General features: G+C 38.6%; 1 protein-coding gene across 1 annotated transcript in view; it reads left to right on the forward strand.

The window, feature by feature from the left end:
* LOC121859372 (hemocytin-like) overlaps window positions 1–19915 on the forward strand; it is a gene marked incomplete at its 5' end in the record, with an annotated part of 457920 nt that overhangs the window by 315139 nt on the left and 122866 nt on the right. The window contains 3 exon segments of the mRNA XM_042356148.1: window positions 1707–1872; window positions 3916–3989; window positions 10323–10577. Coding sequence (XP_042212082.1) covers window positions 1707–1872; window positions 3916–3989; window positions 10323–10577 — 495 coding nt within the window.

Genomic DNA, 19915 nt, shown 5'->3' on the forward strand with positions numbered 1-19915 from the left:
GTGTGTGTGTGTGTGTGTGTGTGTGTGTGTGTGTGTGTGTGTGTGTGTGTGTGTGTGTGTGTGTGTGATGTTGGGGGGTGTGTGTGTGTGTGTGTGTGTGTGTGTGTGTGTGTGTGTGTGTGGGATGTTGGGGTGTATGGGTGGGGTGTTGGAGATGTTTTGGGTGGTGTTGGGATGTGTGGATGGGGTATGTGGGTGATTTTGGGGTGTGGATGGTGTGTGGGTGGTGAGTAGCGGTGAAGTGAACCATGTGTGCCCCTGCTGGGAGTTGGTTATTTTTATTTTTCAACTCGTATTTTCGGGTGAAGAAACTTATTGTATTCTGTTACATGCAGACACAATCTTCATACAGAATGTGCATATAAATAAAGAAATTATTATCATAAAGTCAAAAACGTAAAAATAATTTACACATCTTACGACCACTGGTCCCTTATACAGTAGACTTGGATAATGAAATATACAGTACAGTATATACAAAAATTATGTGATGAAAGTTTCCGGCTGGGAAATGCATCCACCCCTATATACATTAAATCTTATGGGGGAAATTGACCCCATATTTACCGTTTTATTAATCACAATGGCTTTAAGTAATGCATCCGTGTGATAACCGGCGTATTCTGTACTTTGTGGTATTACATGCAGTACAACTAGCTCGATTTTCATGACGTGTTTCAAACAACTTTAGGTGTACTCACAGGAAAGGGGTGGCTCTAATTAGTTCGTTAAATTGAAAAAAATACTGTATATACAGTATTGTATGTGAAAGGTACAGGTATTTGTAAACACAGATTATTACAGTAACATAGCTTTACTAATTAATGAATAACAAATAAACAATATTGTATCATGAATGACAATTGTTTGATGACTAGTAATGATGCTTGTAGTAGAACGCATGTGAGAGGCAGCTTGTCAGTCAAATGAAGGTATTTTAGGGGGCATAAGGGTGCCAGCCAGTATAAACTTTGACTGCTAAAAGCTAGTAAAAATTTTATAGGCTGGTACCCTCATGTCCCCAAAATGCCTTTATTTGACACACCAGGTGCCAAGAACTTGTAAATCTTCACAGTCTTGTATAACAAAATAAACATTTTGTGCACAGAACTGAAAAATACCCAAAAAGTTCTTGGACGATTTTCATTTTTCATAAGTATTAGATTCACCAATGATTGTAAAATATTCACTACTAAAAGTTATGTGTTACATAGTAAATTACAGTAACTGTGTACTATTTATTATTAGTTAGGTTTTTTCTTGTTTGTGAACCAATTTTGTGTTTTTGGGTATCCTTTTGGGGTATTTTAGTCATTGGGGAACCAAGCCCTATTTGTTTTCTTCTTTAAAATATGAAAAATCACTTCTTTTTTTATTTCTTAACCTGTTCGTATATCAAGGGATACCTCTATCCAATTTTTAAGACTACTTTTTCTCACCTCAATGCTAATTCCATCATTTCAAAACACTTAAAGGTAACCCAATGTTTAGGATTTTTCTTTGGAATTATTGCGATTAATGTTTCAAAAAAAGAGGTGATTGTATGTGCAGTACCCCCTTAATGTAAATATGTAATGAATAATTGTGCTGTATTAAAGTTTGCATTTTTTTTATCATTCCTACAATTGCTTTCATTAAAATTATGTATTTTAATACACTGTAGAAAGGAAATTATATATCCAACATAAACGTGCTATATTTTCCAGGATCAACAAGCCATTGTAGCAGCACAGTGTGCCTGTTTGTGCAAGCCTTGCCCTGATGGAACCAAACTTTGTCCATCCAGCAACTACTGTCTAAATGAGTCGTCTTGGTGCAATGGTATTGAGGAATGTCCAGACGATGAACTAAATTGTATTACTACAACTCCAGGTGCGCAATTTTATAAGAAATTTGTTTTAGTAATTAAGCTAACATTCTTTCTATTATTTCTCTTTAACAAGGAACTAATGCTTGATGTGCAGATATCTAAATTGTTGGTGGAACACTGAAACATATACAGGTCCACCACTGATTTTTCCGGCACCCTTGGTTCCAAAGCCTTGCCGAATTATCCGTTTTGCCGGACCAACCGGGGTCAGGTATAATTCAACAATACACCTCTGACCCACTAATGATACACCCCTGTGTCTGTAAAGCACTGTGGACTGCTAGAAACACAAACTAAACAAATATTAAATTGAAATTAAATGTGAAAATGCCATAATTCTGAGCAACATTAATGCACAGTACACAATTTGTGCTCAAATGTACTACACTAAACTAAAAAAAATATCTGTTGTGCAAACTATGTGATGTTTTTACTCAAATTAATCACCATCTTACAAGGATTCCAGCAATGCAATTTATATTCCTTCTAAGTCTAGTTAGCTACATTTTATAAGATAAAAGCTTTAAGTCTAAATCTAGCTTCACCCTGGCTGGGAGGGAGGGAGGGAGTTTAGTAAGTTAAGTGCCCCCCTCATAATTTTGTCCAGGCTAAAGGAGGTGCCGGTCCATCAGTTCCCGGATAATAATTTTTTATTCTATTTTATATTTTTATTTTTTATTTCTCCCTAAAAGCTCATTTAGTTGTGATCTGAAGCCATGAATTATATTAACTCTATATTTGGGGAATTAAAGTAAAATTTTAGTATTGCCGAAATGAAGTCTATATTAATAAAAAAAATATATATAATAAGGTAGTCATAATTTATGGTAGCATCTTATACAGTTGCTGCTTTTTGTTGTTTGGCACTTTCATTTTGCAGTCAGTGGCTCCTGTAAATATGCTGGAAATTTTAACTTATGACAGTTTCTCTGTTATTTCTATGACAATACTGTAATGAATAACATACAGGATACTCTACTTAAAAATTAATACATGTATTCCTCATTTAACAATGGAGTTGCATTCCTGAGAAACCTAACAGTAAGCAAATTATCGCTAAACGAGGGATAACAGCAAGCACGGAGGGAGAACAACAGGTTCAGATGGCAGGGCGGTAAACACTGAGTACAGTACTACTGTACTCCCATAATACTGTAATATTAAACAAGTTTGTTATGAACGTTTTTGAAGTTAAACGTTTGATTTATGAACACCAAGCTTCTATATAAACAATGTGGTTCAGAGTTTATGATTTAGTGAATAAAGTCTGGGCCTAATTTGAACAAATTCAAATTGCATACATCAAAAATGAAGAAAATTGCTATGATAAACAATTAAATTGATACATTACAAAGCATATAATATATAATAGCACATATTTTATTTACAAATATAGCTACTTCCACACTCAACCATCTTCTGGGTGACACAACACAGTTCAGCTGACAATGAGACGTGTATGCTGTCATGTCACATACAGTAGGGGCGAGGGAGTGTGGCTGGGTGGTGAGTCACCAACACAGTTACAGCCTAGTATCTCCACACATATGATCACTTCACACGCTGAACAAGGGATACATATAGAATCTTTATTACAGTAAACCCCTAATTTAACACCATTCAATTCAATAGTTTAAATGGGACATGAAACCCTAATTTTTTTTTTCAGTCAAGTTCAGTTTTCCATGTGCAACCCTAGAGCTCCGTCACTCCCCCCCCCCCACCAAAAATTCATGAAAACATATGAAAAATATCTTGAATGGTATTAAATGACAAGATTTACTTTGAACAAATCTTTTTGTGTTTGTTGTTGACAGAAAAAAATTGAATGAATACTTATGAAAATAACAGATATTATATATATATATATATATATATATATATATATATATATATATATATATATATATATATATATATATATATATATATATATATATATATATATATGTGTGTGTGTGTGTGTGTGTGTGTGTGTGTGTTTCCTTACAAGTTATTAACAGCATAAACTTTTCACTTTTCATATTACTCCGTTGAACAACCAGTGACTACTACTGCTCCGCCGTGTCCTGTTCCCACCTGTCCACCAGATTATGTTATTACTCTTCTGCCACAACAGGTTTGCATTTACTGAATGTCTTTGTTATCTTCACAGTTTATATTCAGCAAATCCTCTCAGAATGAAGTTCCTTTAAAAGTCCACAAAAAATATACAGGGTGATTCTCAATTGTGTATGGGTAAATTGCAGGGTGCATGCCTGGGAAAATTCTAAGGCAAAATTTTTATAGGATAAAATGTCGAAATCTGCATTGTGTTCTAGCTAGAGCGCTTGTAAAAGGATAAGGTGATGATAGTGAGGTTGGGGTGAAACAGTCATCGATTTTGGTGCAATTTTATGTACATAACTCCAGACAATGTGATACAGTTGCATTATTATAGTAAATGTTCAAAATTCCCTCTCTGTGCCACTGTCACTATCATGACCTTAACCTTCTTTCAAGTGCTGCAGCAGCTTGGAATCTATACAGTGTCTGATATTTTGTCGTCATATCAACATAGTGCCTTAGAACTGTCCTAGCATGGGCGTCTGCAGGATTTTTTCGGTGGGGTGGGGAGAGTGGGGTCAAGAAAACAACATAAGACCTAACACATCACTTTATTTAAAACAGGTATATACATCCATATAAAAGAATGATCAAGTATAATAGTTACTTTCAAGTACTGTATGATCAGCAATATCACTTATCAGTGTTATCACCAAATTATTAATCATTAAAGTTATCATAAGGTTAGCCTTAAGCATTAAAAACTAACGAAAATAATCCATTTGATGTCATTAATCTTGAAAATCTAGGGATGTCATGATGGTGATGCTCAGAATATTAGCAGCGTACTTTTAGAGGTTAAATAAATACTACAGGCAGCACTTATCAACTCCAAAGTGACCAATCACGTCTCACGAGAAAACTTTCTTTCTGTCTAACACCTTCTAGCGATGAACAATCCAGACAAGCATTCAGTTGACATTGTTAATCATAGCCATGCCTTGACGTGTATCAGCCTCCTAAATGAGCGCTCTATTTCACAAGTGGAGACTGGAAGTTTCAAGGAGATCAGTAGGGTTTCACGAACAGTAGGAAACAAATCACACTGCTTCATAAGATCCGTCAAGGACAGGGTTCACTGGAATCAGGTGCAGTTGTCTTCTGGGAATGTTGATGCTGTGCGACTCCTTAGCAAAATTATCGATGTTGCAGATATCATTTAACCATGACAATTCTTCCTACATTCAGCAAACATTGGATCTTTTCTCACATTTCCACCATAACTTGGTTTTGCAAATGACATGCTTGGTATACAGGAGCTCATTACAGGCAGTCTCTGGGTTATGTACGTGTTCCATTCCTACGGACGTTCTTCAGTTGAAAATGTACTTAAATCGAACCACATAACCTATATCCATACCGTACTTACAGAACAAAGTTTAAAATCCCACTTTATCATAGCTTAAGTCACTATATACATCTAAAATATCTTAATTTAAGACAAAAGAAGAAATTTATGACAAAATACAGTTTAACATTTACATTGAAACATGGGGCTAGCTTCTTGCTTTTTCCTGAATCAAGGCGTGGATAGAAGACTTTCTACATGACCGCAAGCAGTGTGTGGTAATTGATGGCACGAAATTATCATCTGTACCTGTCACAAGCAGGGCACCACAGGGCAGTGTATTGGGCCCGCTGTTCTTTGTTTCATAAATAACATGCTCGACGTTGTACACTCCTCCAAACAAATGTTTGCGGATGACGCCAAGTTATTTTAGGAAATCAAGAACCAAGCGGACTGTGAAGAGGTGCAGAAGGATCTCTGTGAGCTCCAAGAATGGTCGAAGAAATGGCTGCTGAGATTCAATGTCACGAAGTGCAAGAGGATGCACCTGGGGCGTACCAACGGTAAGGAGGCGTATCATATGTCCCAACGGGATGAAGAAACTGTACTATTTGAGACTGAATGTGAGAAGGACCTAGATGTGTATGTTGACAATGAGCTGAAGTTCTCAGGCCATTGCGAGAAGAAGGTAAATCGGGCAAATAAATTATTAAGTCTTATAAGAAGGTCGTTCAGATATCTAGACGGTCCGTTCCTCGTAACGATCTTCAAGAGTGAAGTGCTTCCCCATCTGTAGTATTGTCACCCTGTCTGGTCCCCGAGATATACGAGGGACTGTCAGTTGGTTGAAAATGTTCAAAGGAGGGCCACCAGACTGGTGCCTGCGCTTCGGCACCTCAACTACCTTAAGAGATTGGAGCGCTTGAACTTGCCTAGCTTATACTACAGACGGGCAAGGGGCGACCTAACTGAGGTGTATAAGCATCTCAAGGGGCACTACTCAGTCAAGTGTCCTTACTTGGAGCCGGTGGACGCTCGCCCCACAAGGGGTCACAGCTCAAGATTGAAGAAGCCGCAGGTCCAGAAAACTGTGAGGGGCAAACTTTTTGGAGTGAGAGTTGTGAACTCTTGGAACAATCTACCAGAAAGTTTTGTGACAGCACCGAGTGTGAGCTTTTTCAAGACCAGACTTGACCAACACTGGAGCAGGTTCAGGTACATTCAGGAGCCGGTACATGCCCAGTACCTGCCAACAGTGCGTAACAGAGACGTGACCGATTGCCCAAGCGGCTAACGAGCCAGTCAGTGGTGAAGAGGATAAAAGTAAAAGTAAGGTCAGGCTTACACACCCTCCAACACCACCCACACACCTCTACATCACCCACACACCTCTACATCACCCACACACACCCCTACACCACCCACACACACCCCTACATCACCCACACACACCCCTACAGTAGAAGTATGAGAAACAAAATAGATGAAATCAGGGAGTTGGCATGTACCGAAAAAATCGATATAATAGCATTCACCGAAACATGGATAAACCTAGACTCACGTGAGTTACCTGTCGAATACCAAATTGCAGGTTACAAATTATTCCTTACCGATAGGCAGATAAGGAAAGGAGGCGGAGTAGCAATCTACGTCAGGGATAATCTGAAGTGTGAAATAAATAAGGTAATAAAAACAGAACGGACTACAGACACAATTTGGATAGAACTAATCGATGGTAAGGAAAAATTAATCACACGAGTAATATATAGACCTCCTAATCTTGACAGAGTTAATGAGCGACTTTTTGGGATGAAATGCGCAGAGCAAAGTCTGTATAGTAGGCGACTTTAACTTTAGCAACTAGATTAGATTGACCTTACGGGTAACTCAGAATCAGAGGATTTTCTTGAAACAATCCAGGACTGTTTCCTAAGCCAACATATAACCGAACCCACCCGGGGTAATAATATACTCGATTTAGTTCTGTCAAACAGAGAAAACCTCATTAGTAATGTCGAGGTAGGGAATAAACTTGCTAAAAGCGATCACAAAGAAATTTGATTCCAGTTAGAATTTAAGGGCAGTCATAAGGAAAATTCCACTAAAGTCCCAGATTTCAGAAGGGCAAACTTTGATAGTTTGAAGAGACAGCTGAGAGAAGGGGTACACGCTTGGGGGTGAACTACATGACCTCACATGAGGTGACCTCACTCATTGTACCCACAGAGGGCGACCTCACCTTACCAGGAGACCTGATAACGGGATCTGAGGTTGCCGAGTTCCACAACAATTTAAATAATGAGTTACTTAATGCACAAAGGCAGAACATACCATACAGAAAACTCAAATCAAACAACAATGACCCTAAATGGATAAATAATTATTTAAAGAATATAATTATTGGACAAAGGAGGGCTATAGGTAGGAGAATAAATCGTGGTGAATTCTACCTCCGAGATTATTATAAGGTATTGGCCCGTAGGGTTAACACCAAGATAACAAAAGCAAAGAGGAATAATGAACTGAAGGTAGCAAGGGAGGCGAAGGCAAACCCCAAGGGATTCTATCAAATGTATCAAACTAAAACACGAGAAAAGATTGGACCAATACAGTCAGATACCGGCGAGCTAACTGATAACGACGGAGAAATGAGCATTAATCTGTATAAATATTTTACAACAGTTTTCACCACCGAAAATTTAAACATGATACCCATGGCACCGACTCTATACTGAGATAGCGTAGAATATAAATTAAGCGAGATAGTAGTGACTAGTAACGCTATTAGTAAGCAAATAGACAAACTTAAGCCTAACAAGTTACCAGGTCCCAATGAGATATTTGCCAGAGTATTAAAGGAATGTAAGGAAGAGCTTAGTATGCCCTTCGCAAAGTTGTTTAACGTGTCCTAAAAATGGGTGTATTACCAGAATCCTGGAGGATAACGAATGTTATACCTATTTTCAAGAAGGGAGATAGATCACTATCATCTAACTATCGACCAATCAGTCTAACATCAGTTGTAGGCAAATTACTGGAAGCAATTATTTCGAACTTATTCGACATCACCTGGAGAAGCACAAATTGATCAATGATTCCCAACATGGCTTTACTAGCGGGTGTTCATTTCTAACTAATCTATTAACATTCTTTTCATCTGTTTTGAATCAGTGGACGAGGGGCACAATTATGATGTGGTATATCTCGACTTTAGCAAAGCCTTCGACAGAGTCCCCCACGAGAGACTAATAAGAAAAGTGGAGGCCCGTGGCATTAATGGAGATATTCTAAAATGAATTAGGGCGTGGTTACAGGACAGGAAACAGCGAGTGAGCATTAACGGCACTAAATCCCATTGGAGCAACGTCACTAGTGGAGTTCCCCAAGGCTCAGTACTCGGACCATTATTATACATTATATACGTAAACGACATAGATGTCGGCGTAAACAGCAACATAAGTAAATTTGTCTGATGATGCTAAAATAGGGAGTGTAAATAAATCTGACGATGACTCAGCAAAACTACAGGAAGATCTAAACAAATTTTTTGAATGGTCTGAAAAGTGGCAGATGAGATTCAATATGGACAAATGTAAAGTACTCAGTATAGGAGATGTAAACAGGGAAACCAGATACCAGATGAACAACGATGTTATTGAGAAATCCGACTGTGAGAAAGATTTAGGTAGTAATGATAAGTAGGAATCTTAAGCCAAGTAAACAATGTGTATTTGCTTGAAACAAGGCTAATAGAGTACTTGGGTTCATACAAAGGAGTGTTAGTTACAAGACTAGCGAGGTCATTTTAAAACTATATCTTGTGCTTGTGAAACCCCACTTGGATTATGCAGTTCAATTCTGGTCACCGTATTACAGAATATATATAGAATTCTTGGAAAGAATTCAGAGGAGAATGACAAGACTAATCCCGGGCATTAGGAACCTTGATTACAGAGACAGGTTAAAGCTTCTAAATTTGAACTCCCTCAAGAGACGTAGAGTGAGGGGCGATATGATCTAGGTGTATAAATGGAAGTCAGGGCTGAACAAAGGGGACATTGCAAACGTACTCAAACTATCCAACCACGAGCAAACTCGTAACAACGGTTTTAAATTAGACAAATTTAGATCTAGGTGTGAAATAGGTAAACACTGGTTTGGAAACAGAGTAGTGGATGAATGGAACAAGTTACCAAATATCATCATTAACTCGAATACGTTGGATAGTTTCAAACATAGGTTGGACGCTTATATGAGCAATAGGGGTTGGGTGTAAACAGGACTGCCCAGTATGGGTCAATAGGCCCGCTGCAGTTTTCTCCATTCTTATGTTCTTATATATAGAGTAAAACCTCGATTAACTGACCACATATGGGGGAAAGGGGCCGACGCATAATCCAAAAGGTCGGTTTATAGTACATAAAGTCTACGGAAATAAAACATACATTTGCAAAGTACCTTTCCCTAACTTACCTCATTTAATTCCCTCTATTCATTTTTGTTCATTTGCCATTCATATTTCAATAGAATTTGCTTTAAAACATTACCCACTTTAGTAAATAAATATGAACCAGCACAGAAACCGCGAATAAAAAATGGAAAAGGCAAAGAACATATGTCAACGCAAAAATTGTGACCAAGTCCCAGGTTGCTGATCTGACTTTCTGCCTCATTTACACACAATTGCAGGGTCTCAATTGTTTCTCTTACTATTGACAACACAACATACATACAGGTATATTGTTTCTCACACATGATTTTTTTTTCATTTTTGCATTTCTTTATGGTTCTTTATTACTATTATTATTATTATCATTATCATTATCATTATCATTATTATTACATTATCGCCCCCAGGCCCCGATGTGGGTCAGTGACCTGTGCCCGGGTGGGCTAATCCCCGTAAAAAAAAAATTAGGGGTTCGGGATTGACGGTTTATATATATATATATATATATATATATATATATATATATATATATATATATATATATATATAATTTGAGCATCCTTACACTGATTTTAAAGAATATACTGCATTTGTGAAATACTCAACAGGTGGGTGACGTGTGTCCCAGTTATGAGTGCATTCCTTCTGTCACGTCAACAACAACTACAAAGCCTGAGTGCCCTCGAATCTGTCCAAAAGGCTATATAGTCCAGGATGCTGTAAACATTGAGGAAGAGTTTCCGGATGGAGCATGCAGTCCGTACGAGTGCGTTCCAACAGAACCTCCACCCTGCTCACAGCCCAAATGTGCTGACCAATATGAGATCTTTAAATTGACATCACATCCAGGATCATGTCCTCGGGTAAGGGTTTTCTTAATAAAGTTTGTTTCCTTTGCTTTAAATACTTTAAAACTTAAAACAAGACTATTTGCTTAATTTTAAGTATTGTATTTATTAAGTTGATTGGTGTTGACTGTCATTACAAGCTGTACTGTTTTAACAGATATATAACAGATATGGTAATTAGCTGCACCGTTTTAACAGATGTATAACATATATGGTAATTAGCTTTACTGTTTTAACAGATATATAAGTTATGGTAATTAGCTGGTACAGCGGTAACGCGCATAACTCTCACCAATATGTCAAGGGTTCGAGCCTCGGCCCGGACACACGTGAGAAGGGTGTTATCCAGTGTGACCCTCACTACCAAACACCACAGGTTTCCCGGTTCCCGGTTTCCTCCTGTACTAACACTGGATAGACTGCCCAAACGGCTAGTAAGTTGATAAGTGGCGAAAATGATAAAAAAAGATATATATAACAGATATGGTAATTAGCTGTACTCTTTAACATTTATGGTAATTAGCTGTACTCTTTAACAGTTATGGTAATTAGCTGTACTCTTTAACAGTTATGATAAATAGCTGTACTCTTACAGATATGACAGTTAGCTGTACTCCTTAACAGATATGGTAATTAGCTGTATTCTTTAACAGCTATGGTAATTAGCTTTATTCTTTAACAGTTATGGTAATTAGCTGTACTCTTTAACATATATGATAATTAGCTGGACTCTTTAACAGTTATGGTAATCAGCCATACTCTTAACAGATACTGTATGGTAATTAGCTGTACTCTTAACAGATACTGTATGGTAATTAACTGTACTCTTAACAGATACTGTATGGTAATTAGCTGTACTCTTAACAGATACTGTATGGTAATTAGTTGTACTCTTTAACAGATACTGTATGGTAATTAGCTGTACTCTTACAGATATGACAGTTAGCTGTACTCCTTAACAGATATGGTAATTAGCTGTATTCTTTAACAGCTATGGTAATTAGCTTTATTCTTTAACAGTTATGGTAATTAGCTGTACTCTTTAACATATATGATAATTAGCTGGACTCTTTAACAGTTATGGTAATCAGCCATACTCTTAACAGATACTGTATGGTAATTAGCTGTACTCTTAACAGATACTGTATGGTAATTAACTGTACTCTTAACAGATACTGTATGGTAATTAGCTGTACTCTTAACAGATACTGTATGGTAATTAGTTGTACTCTTTAACAGATACTGTATGGTAATTAGCTGTACTCTTAACAGATACTGTATGGTAATTAACTGTACTCTTAACAGATACTGTATGGTAATTAGCTGTACTCTTAACAGATACTGTATGGTAATTAGTTGTACTCTTTAACAGATACTGTATGGTAATTAGCTGTACTCTTAACAGATACTGTATGGTAATTAGCTGCACTCTTAACAGATACAGTATGGTAATTAGCTGTACAGTTTAGACAAATTTGCTATGGTTGCTGATTAACATGACCAACATCATAGATTATTGCTTACCATATATTGTGGCCTATAAGTCGGCTGGGCATATAAGACGATTTTGATTATTAAACTGCGATTTGAAAGCTATGTCCTCAGTATTAGTTAAACTTGCCAAGATTTACTTTCTAACAGTTCTCTCATGTTTTGTTTTGTTTTCATGAGGGCAACTGTTAATTTAGCAGAGTTGTAAAAAGTAATGGATGTTGTTACCTAAGTAAAATTATTGATACATGAGCAAAATATTACTTAAGTAGTAGTAAAAGTATCTCATTCATAAAGTACTCAAGTACTGAAAGTAAAAAGTAACAGCGAAATTATTAAATGTCTCAAATATTAAAATAACTCCACAGTAAATTATAAAAAACTAGTTAACTTAAGACAAAAAATAAAAGATACAGCATTACACAAGTTTATTTGCAAATCTTTCTATTGAGATTAATCAATAACTGATTCTCAAAATTATGGCTGTACAACCAGGATCGTTTCAGGCTAAATATAAGCCCAACATGAACTACTGAAAGAGAATACGTTCAGCCTCACTTCTCCCTACAATCCATCGCAGGGATAGTGAATGGCTGAAAATATATCCATCCAACACTATGATCACTTTCTTCCTCATCCACACATGTATAGTCAACGTGGACTTAAGGTCAGCAGACATAATGTTGTCTCTGCTCACATTAGGTTAAGATACAGACCACCTGGCATTAGTGAGGCCACACATGGATTATGCGGTTCAATTCTGGTGTCATTATAGAATGGACATAGATTCTTTGGAGAGAGTACAAAGAAGAATGACAAAAATGATCCATAATATTAGAAACCTTCCATATGAAGAAAGACTGAAAAGCTTAGGCTTGCATTCATTAGAGAGGCGTAGAGTTAGGGGAGATATGATAGAGGTGTTCAAGTGGGTAAGCGGGATTAACAAGGGTAAAATGGAAGATGTTCTGAAGCTCAGTAATAACGAAATAACTAGAACAAATGACTTTAAATTAGATAAATTCCGATTCAGAAAGGATATAGGCAAGCAATGGTTTGGTAATAGAGTTGTGGATATGTGGAATAGGCTACCGAGTGCTATAGTAGGATCGGGGACGCTAGGGAGCTTCAAGACGAAGTTGGATAGGCACATGGTAGTGCTGGGATGGGTGTGAAAGGGATCTGCCCTGTATGGGCCAGTCGGCCTCCTGCAGTATCCCACTTTCTTATGTTCTTATGTTATGTCATCTGAGGCAGGGGATGACCCGCAACTTCTCTTCCTGTAAACTCTGTAACTTTCCCAATGCTAACACCCTTCAACACTATTGCCTTGACTGTCCCACTGTCAGGGACCTCCTACCACAGGACGAGTCATTGACCTACTTATTCGTAATAATTTAGATTGAATTGTTTTACACTTCCCACACGTTGATGGTTTCTAACTCCCATTCTCCTTAAATCATATCAATATTGTCTCCATATCACAAATAATTGCGTGTTCTGCGAGACACGAATACCAATGCACAGGTATTAGTGTTTGACCGCATGATCTTACGATTCGGCTTGTCACCCCCTGGAGTGTAATAAATTAATTAAATAATAAATAATAAGCCCAACTTGACTGAACAGACACTCACAAGCAGCAGATGTAGGTGTTAAGCTTGAGAGATAAGTCACATTATGTTAGGAAACACCTCAGTAGCTCCATCCCATCCCCTGGGCACGTCAAGTAGCTATCAAGCTCCTTCATTTGAGGAGTTTGTGGATGATTGTTGCCTCCATAGTGACTGAGTCTGACTAAGACTCATCGTGAACTGTCCCTCTATTTGGGGGAGTGGCTGTGGTGGCGTCACTTTTCAATTCTTATTGATTAGCGGCTGAACTTTTCGCATCATGTAACATCTGGCGGGTGCTGGGGGGGCTGTGGTACTTTTATTTAAGTTGAATTTTAAATACACTCAGTCTCACACATGTCTATAGATACAGGCTTTATAACTAAGATGGAATTATGTAAAGCATTTTAGAATCACAGCCTCTTTGAAATTTATTTTAGGTACAGGTATATACAAAGAGCAACTGACATTTAACGGGAAGACCAAGCCCCTGAAGGAAAGGTGGGGAGAAGAGAGGGGATTTGAGAGGAGAGGGGGGGATAAGAGGGTAGGCCAAGTGAGGTGGGTGGTCAAGAAGATCAAAGGGAAAGCCCGCTGTCATGGCCACTGCCACCTTACCTGACCTAACCTGATCTGATGTCACCTCGCTTCACGAGACCTCTAGGTATGTGACCGTGTGGTGTCTCTCCACACCGTACCCTTCATGGCTCCACCCACACTATGGAGCGATTTTGGTTTGTGCAGGGCAATAAGACCCTTGTCGTTGACGCGATGAGTATAATTCGGTCAAAACCTGTTGAATACATTTCACATATAACAACTGCTGATACATCAGGACACATAGATTGAATATGATCAATATTCAGTAAATAATTACACTTATTAAAATTATTTAGAGTTATCAGAGGATTCAACAGTTCACAATCACACGCACGTTTTGGGGTCTAGTGTTAGACCAATGAGAACAAATATAATGTCCTGCAGGAAGATGTTGGCTGACGAGAATCAAGATGTTGCCTCTACAGTAGAAGGCGATAGTCTGTCCCTCAGGCAGTCACACAGCTGCTAGCAGCTCCATCTCGCTTAGAAAGCTATTATGAGGTGTAAACGCACAATTGTGCATGGCGATAACAATGGTTAATAATTAATTAAAAAATATATTATTAGTTTGCATGTAACAAGTAACGAATTTAGTTTTTTCAATTGTATTGGAGTCAAAGTATTAGAAAAACATACTTATGTAAAATTAAAAGTATTAAAAAAAATTAGTAATTTTTTCAAAGTAAATATCCAAAAATGTTACTTGAGTACAATACTCAAGTAAAATTATTTAGTTACTTTAAAACTCTGTAATTAAGCTTAGCAAATGTCTTAATGAGGCTAGTAGGCCTCATATCGATCAATGTAATACAGTTCCTACCAGCGTAATATTATGTAATATACACTGCACACTTGGTGAGTAATGACAATTTCCTAGTACTGTACTCTTAGTTTATTATTAAATATGTTGACAATAAAATAGTTTTCAAAATTAATAATTATGGTACATGATAAGTAAAGCATGTTGTACATTATATTGACAGTGTATGGTAGTACACTGTACAGTACTAGCAATATACGATAACAAGTTTGGCTTTCCTGTCTCTTTGTAAGTGCTGAGAAATCAGGAAGCTTAGAAACATTTTCATAAAATCCCCTGAATAAGGAATCCACAGACTCAGATGTGGTTGAAAACAAAGAAGACTTAGATCTTACCAATGTTACCCAAGATGTTTTAATTGCCTGTATGTTGGCCTGGCGAGTTAATGCAAGACATATACATACATAGGTAAAAAGCTGGACGTTGCATTCTGGACTTTATCACAAAAACTGTTTTTAAGAAAAAACAGCTTTTTTTCAATCCAGAATGAGACGTCTAGCTTTGATTACCCGAGCAGGAGGTGGAGAGGGAGGTGACATTGCACATAAGACTCCGCTAGCTTAGGTCCAGATAATAATTATAAACTTGTTTGGAATATTTTCCTTAATAGGGAACATTTACCGGAAGGAAAATTTTGTATTTACATATCCCAATTAGGATACTCACTTTATTCTGATGAAGAAGAAGGTCCTGGTTGTGGAGATGGACTAAGTGGGGGAGGGGACCCCAGCACCACCACATGTCAAACATCTTTCATAGATAGATGAACATAGCTGTTTTGAAAGGTTTTTGAAGATTTCCAAAAGCCCACTCCTTTGATCTGACTGAGGCTCATATGCTGCAGAAAGGCCACAGACCCTGCATATTTCCTGGTGCCATGTACAAAAAATTTCTTGCCAGGGTCTGCTTGACTCACTAACTGAGATAAAGATGTTGTCATTTGACTAGGAGACAATTTCTTATCATCCTGTGATGAGAATACATAGGGGCCTCGATTAGGGAATCTGGTTAACCATTCTTGAAATGTTCTTAACTGGGCACAACATATTAGGAACCCTTGTCTCATCCATTAGCCGTTTTATCCTGATAGGTTGATCTTGAAAATCCTCCTTTCACTTTTTCTTAGAATCTCTGTAGGAAAAAAGCATGACATCTTCCTCAGAAAATACCAATAATTAATGATGGATTATTGGAAATTGAAACCAGCTCACTGAATCTCATACCTGTTCCTATTGCTAGAAGGAAGGCTGCCTTCTGGAGCAATCTGTCCCGGTACGGATTTATATTGTAATTTGGCCCCAGAAGAAATGTAGTAACTTTATCTAGAGACCAAGGTGAGATTCTTTTAGGCCTAGGGGGTCTCTGAATGAAAAAGGATGATCTGAGCTTTTGATAAATTCTGGGATTCAAAGTAATGTTAAAACCCCATGCCAGAGGGTCAATCAATGCTGATTTATAAAATGCAATTGTAGAACCTCGAAGGCCTTTAACTCTGAACAGAAAATCTAAAAATTCTAACACCACTATTTCCGACAATGAGATTAGAGTGATTAACTTAATAAACTGTTGAAAAAGGCTCCAAGCTTTCTCATATTGCATGGACTTTTGGGGCCTATGACCTGCTATCACATGGTTAACTATATTGGAATTACCCAACAATCTTTTGAGAAATTCCAAGCGTGAAGTGCCAAGAATATCTCGAACTGAGGGTGCAGAATTTGGTCTAGACATCCTTGTTGCAATCGTAATAGATGCGGGCACCATTCCAACAGATCCAGATACCACGGTTGTAAGATCCAATATGGTGCAATTAAGAGGACCTTTCCCTGGAAGGATCTTAGTTTGTGAACCATTTTGGACAACATTTTCACAGGTGGGAACAGATAGATTGAATTCCAATGGTTCCAATCTATTAGTAGAGCATTTCCTAAAAAACTGATCGTTCCAGAGATGCATAAATTGGCATCTTGTGATTGTTTTGGGAGGCAAAGAGATCTATTTGTGGAGTCCCAAACCTTCTCACTAGATTCTTGAACTTCCATGTAATTAGGGACCATTCTGTTTCCGTGGACACTGGCCTGAGATGGGACAACGCATCTGCCCAATTGTTTTGTACTCCCGGTATGTGAGCTGCTTTGAGGAATAGTTTTTGTGTTACACAAACCTTGAATATTTTTTCTGACTGTGAGAAGGGCCAAATTCTGGTTGAACCTTAATAATTGAGACAAAACAATGCCACTCTGTTGTCCATGGCAAACAGAATCATCATGTTTTCGAAGTTTGGGTTTGCCAAGAAAAAGGATAGGACTACTGCTAATTCTTTTATGTTTATGTGTTGGTACCGAAGGGAGTTGCTCCACTTCCCTTGACCGAACTCTCCTTTTGATGAATGGTATCCCCATCCTATCTCGGACGCATCCGTACAAACGACCAAGTCTGTTTGAGGGGGAACCCAGGGAGATGAACCGATTAGATTGTCCAAATTTGTCCACCATGACAGATGATTCTTGATCTGATTAGGGAGAGAAAAAGCAATATTTTTGTTTCTGTGAAGCAACTTCGATCCCAGATGAGTTAGTTGCTTCTTCCTTAACTTGCCCAAAGGAACTACTATGGTGGGAAAATTCAAAAGATCCAATAGTTTTCCCAATCGTGTCAAGAAACCTCTTGCCTTACACAAAAGGCTTCTACTTGGTTTATCACATCTGTTACTTTTGCTTCTGGTAGACTGACTGACTGCTGTTTGGTGTCCCATTGGAGACCTAACCAATCCAATTTCTGACATGGCAGGAGATTTGATTTGACCTGGTTTATCTTTAATACTAGGTTCTGAATTAGTACTAGTGTACGGTGGGCTGCCCTTTGACAGTTTTCGAAAGAGTTTCCCACTATCAGCCAATCGTGTAGATAAACGTAAGTTCTTATGCCCTCCTTCATAAGAATCTCCCTGGGGGTGTTCGCCAGTTTTGTAAACACTTTTGGCACAATTGTCAGGCCGAATGGCATCACTGTGAATTGATAACTTACATCCCCCACTGCGAACACCAGAAACTTTCTATTTCCGGTAGCAACAGGCACGTGATAATAGGCATCTTCGAGATCCACTTTAGAGATCCAAGCATTGGGCAGAAGTAGATGCCTCAGATGATCCTAAGTGAGCATCTTGAAACTTCTTTTGGTAATGAACTTGTTCAAGACAGACAGATCTAAAATCCACCTCAATTTGTCGCTACCTTTCTTTGGAACTGGTAACAGGCGGGACATGAAACACTTCTCTGACTGCAACAGTTCTATCACACCTCTGTTCAGCAGTTGAAATACGTGTTCTGTGAGTAAGGGGGTTGGTTTCTGATCCATTTTTGGTAACCCTAGTGGAGGGTGCCTCAACCAAGACCATGTAAAGCCCCCTTTGATTGTATTGTAAGCCCTTAGATCTCCTGGGAACAGTAATATGAATACAGTTAACCCTCACTTTACGCCGTTAATGTAACCCGCAGGGTCCCGCGTAAAGTGAGAAACGCGTAAAGTGAATAACATAACATATGGGATTAATTGAAATAGAGTCCGGGCCGACCCCCAAACTCCACTTTTTGACGACACACAACTATGTTGTAGTAAAAAAATTTTCTTAACTTTATGATGGTATGAAAAAACAAGTAATATAGAAGAGGTTAGGTTAGGAAAACTAAAGGTTACCATAGGAAAAATAAAGGTTAGGTTAGAAAAACTAAAAGTTAGGTGGAACACTTACGTTAGTAGAAGAGATGGGTCGGCATACGGGGATGGAGGCTGGTTCCGAGGCAGAGGGCAGATTACTGGCCCTCAGGTGAATCACCATTACTAGGTGAATCACCATCACTGTCACTTACAGTTGTCAGGGCTTCCCTGACAAATCCCTCAAAGTCATCTTCACTGCCACTATCACTGGCTTGGGCTGGCTGTGGTGGGTTGCGGGCGAAGAACTCGGTTATGCTTTTTTGACGGCTGGTGTTTATGTTGTCGTGATACACCGTGATGTACGGCTCCATAGCCTGCACCAGCCGGGTATGGAAGACTTCATAGCGGTCATCGTCATTGTCGCGGGAAAGGAAGGACTTCATTTTCTCTGCACACTCCATGGCACCCTTAATATCACTATGACTTAAACTGTGTTCTTCGGAGAATGACGCACCTTCTTCCTCCTCTTCACTGACGTGATCTTCTTCCAACATCTCGTCGGCAGTCACTTCAGGATCTCTGATCACCTCCAGGATGTCGTCGTTGGTGGTCTCGGAGAAGCCTGGAACTGTAACAGTCTGCGCAGCTTCTCTGGCAAGGTCCACTGCTACTGCAACATTCTGAACCTCACCAGTCACAGATTGACTCCTCCTCTCACCTGGTATTCCATGCAACACATGTCTCCATGCGTGACGAATTGTAGCAACAGACAGCTGATCCCATGACTCCACCAAGAAGTCCACAGCTTTCTTGATGTTAAATACTCTCCAGAATTGTTTGAACAGTATTTTTTGCTGTGCCAACTGTTGATCCTCATCTTCTTCGCTCTTGCTATCGGTGGTGGTGTCACTCAGGTTACGCAACTCTTCCCTGGTGTTGGTGTAGTCGTTCAGGAGTTTGAATTTTTTTGTTGAGAATGCAGCTTTTACATTACAGATTAACTCTTGGTCCATGGGCTGTAATATAGACGTAGTGTTGGGAGGAAGGAAGACCACTTTTACGTTGGGGTGACGATCTAACAGTAGGGGCGAGTGTCCTGGTGCGTTGTCCAGCAGCAACAAAATATTGAATGGCACATTCTGTCGCTCACAGAATTTCTTTACATCGGGAAC

The sequence above is a fragment of the Homarus americanus genome, unplaced genomic scaffold (genome assembly GCF_018991925.1).
Source record: "Homarus americanus isolate GMGI-L3 unplaced genomic scaffold, GMGI_Hamer_2.0 scaffold7626, whole genome shotgun sequence".
NCBI lineage: Eukaryota > Metazoa > Arthropoda > Malacostraca > Decapoda > Nephropidae > Homarus > Homarus americanus.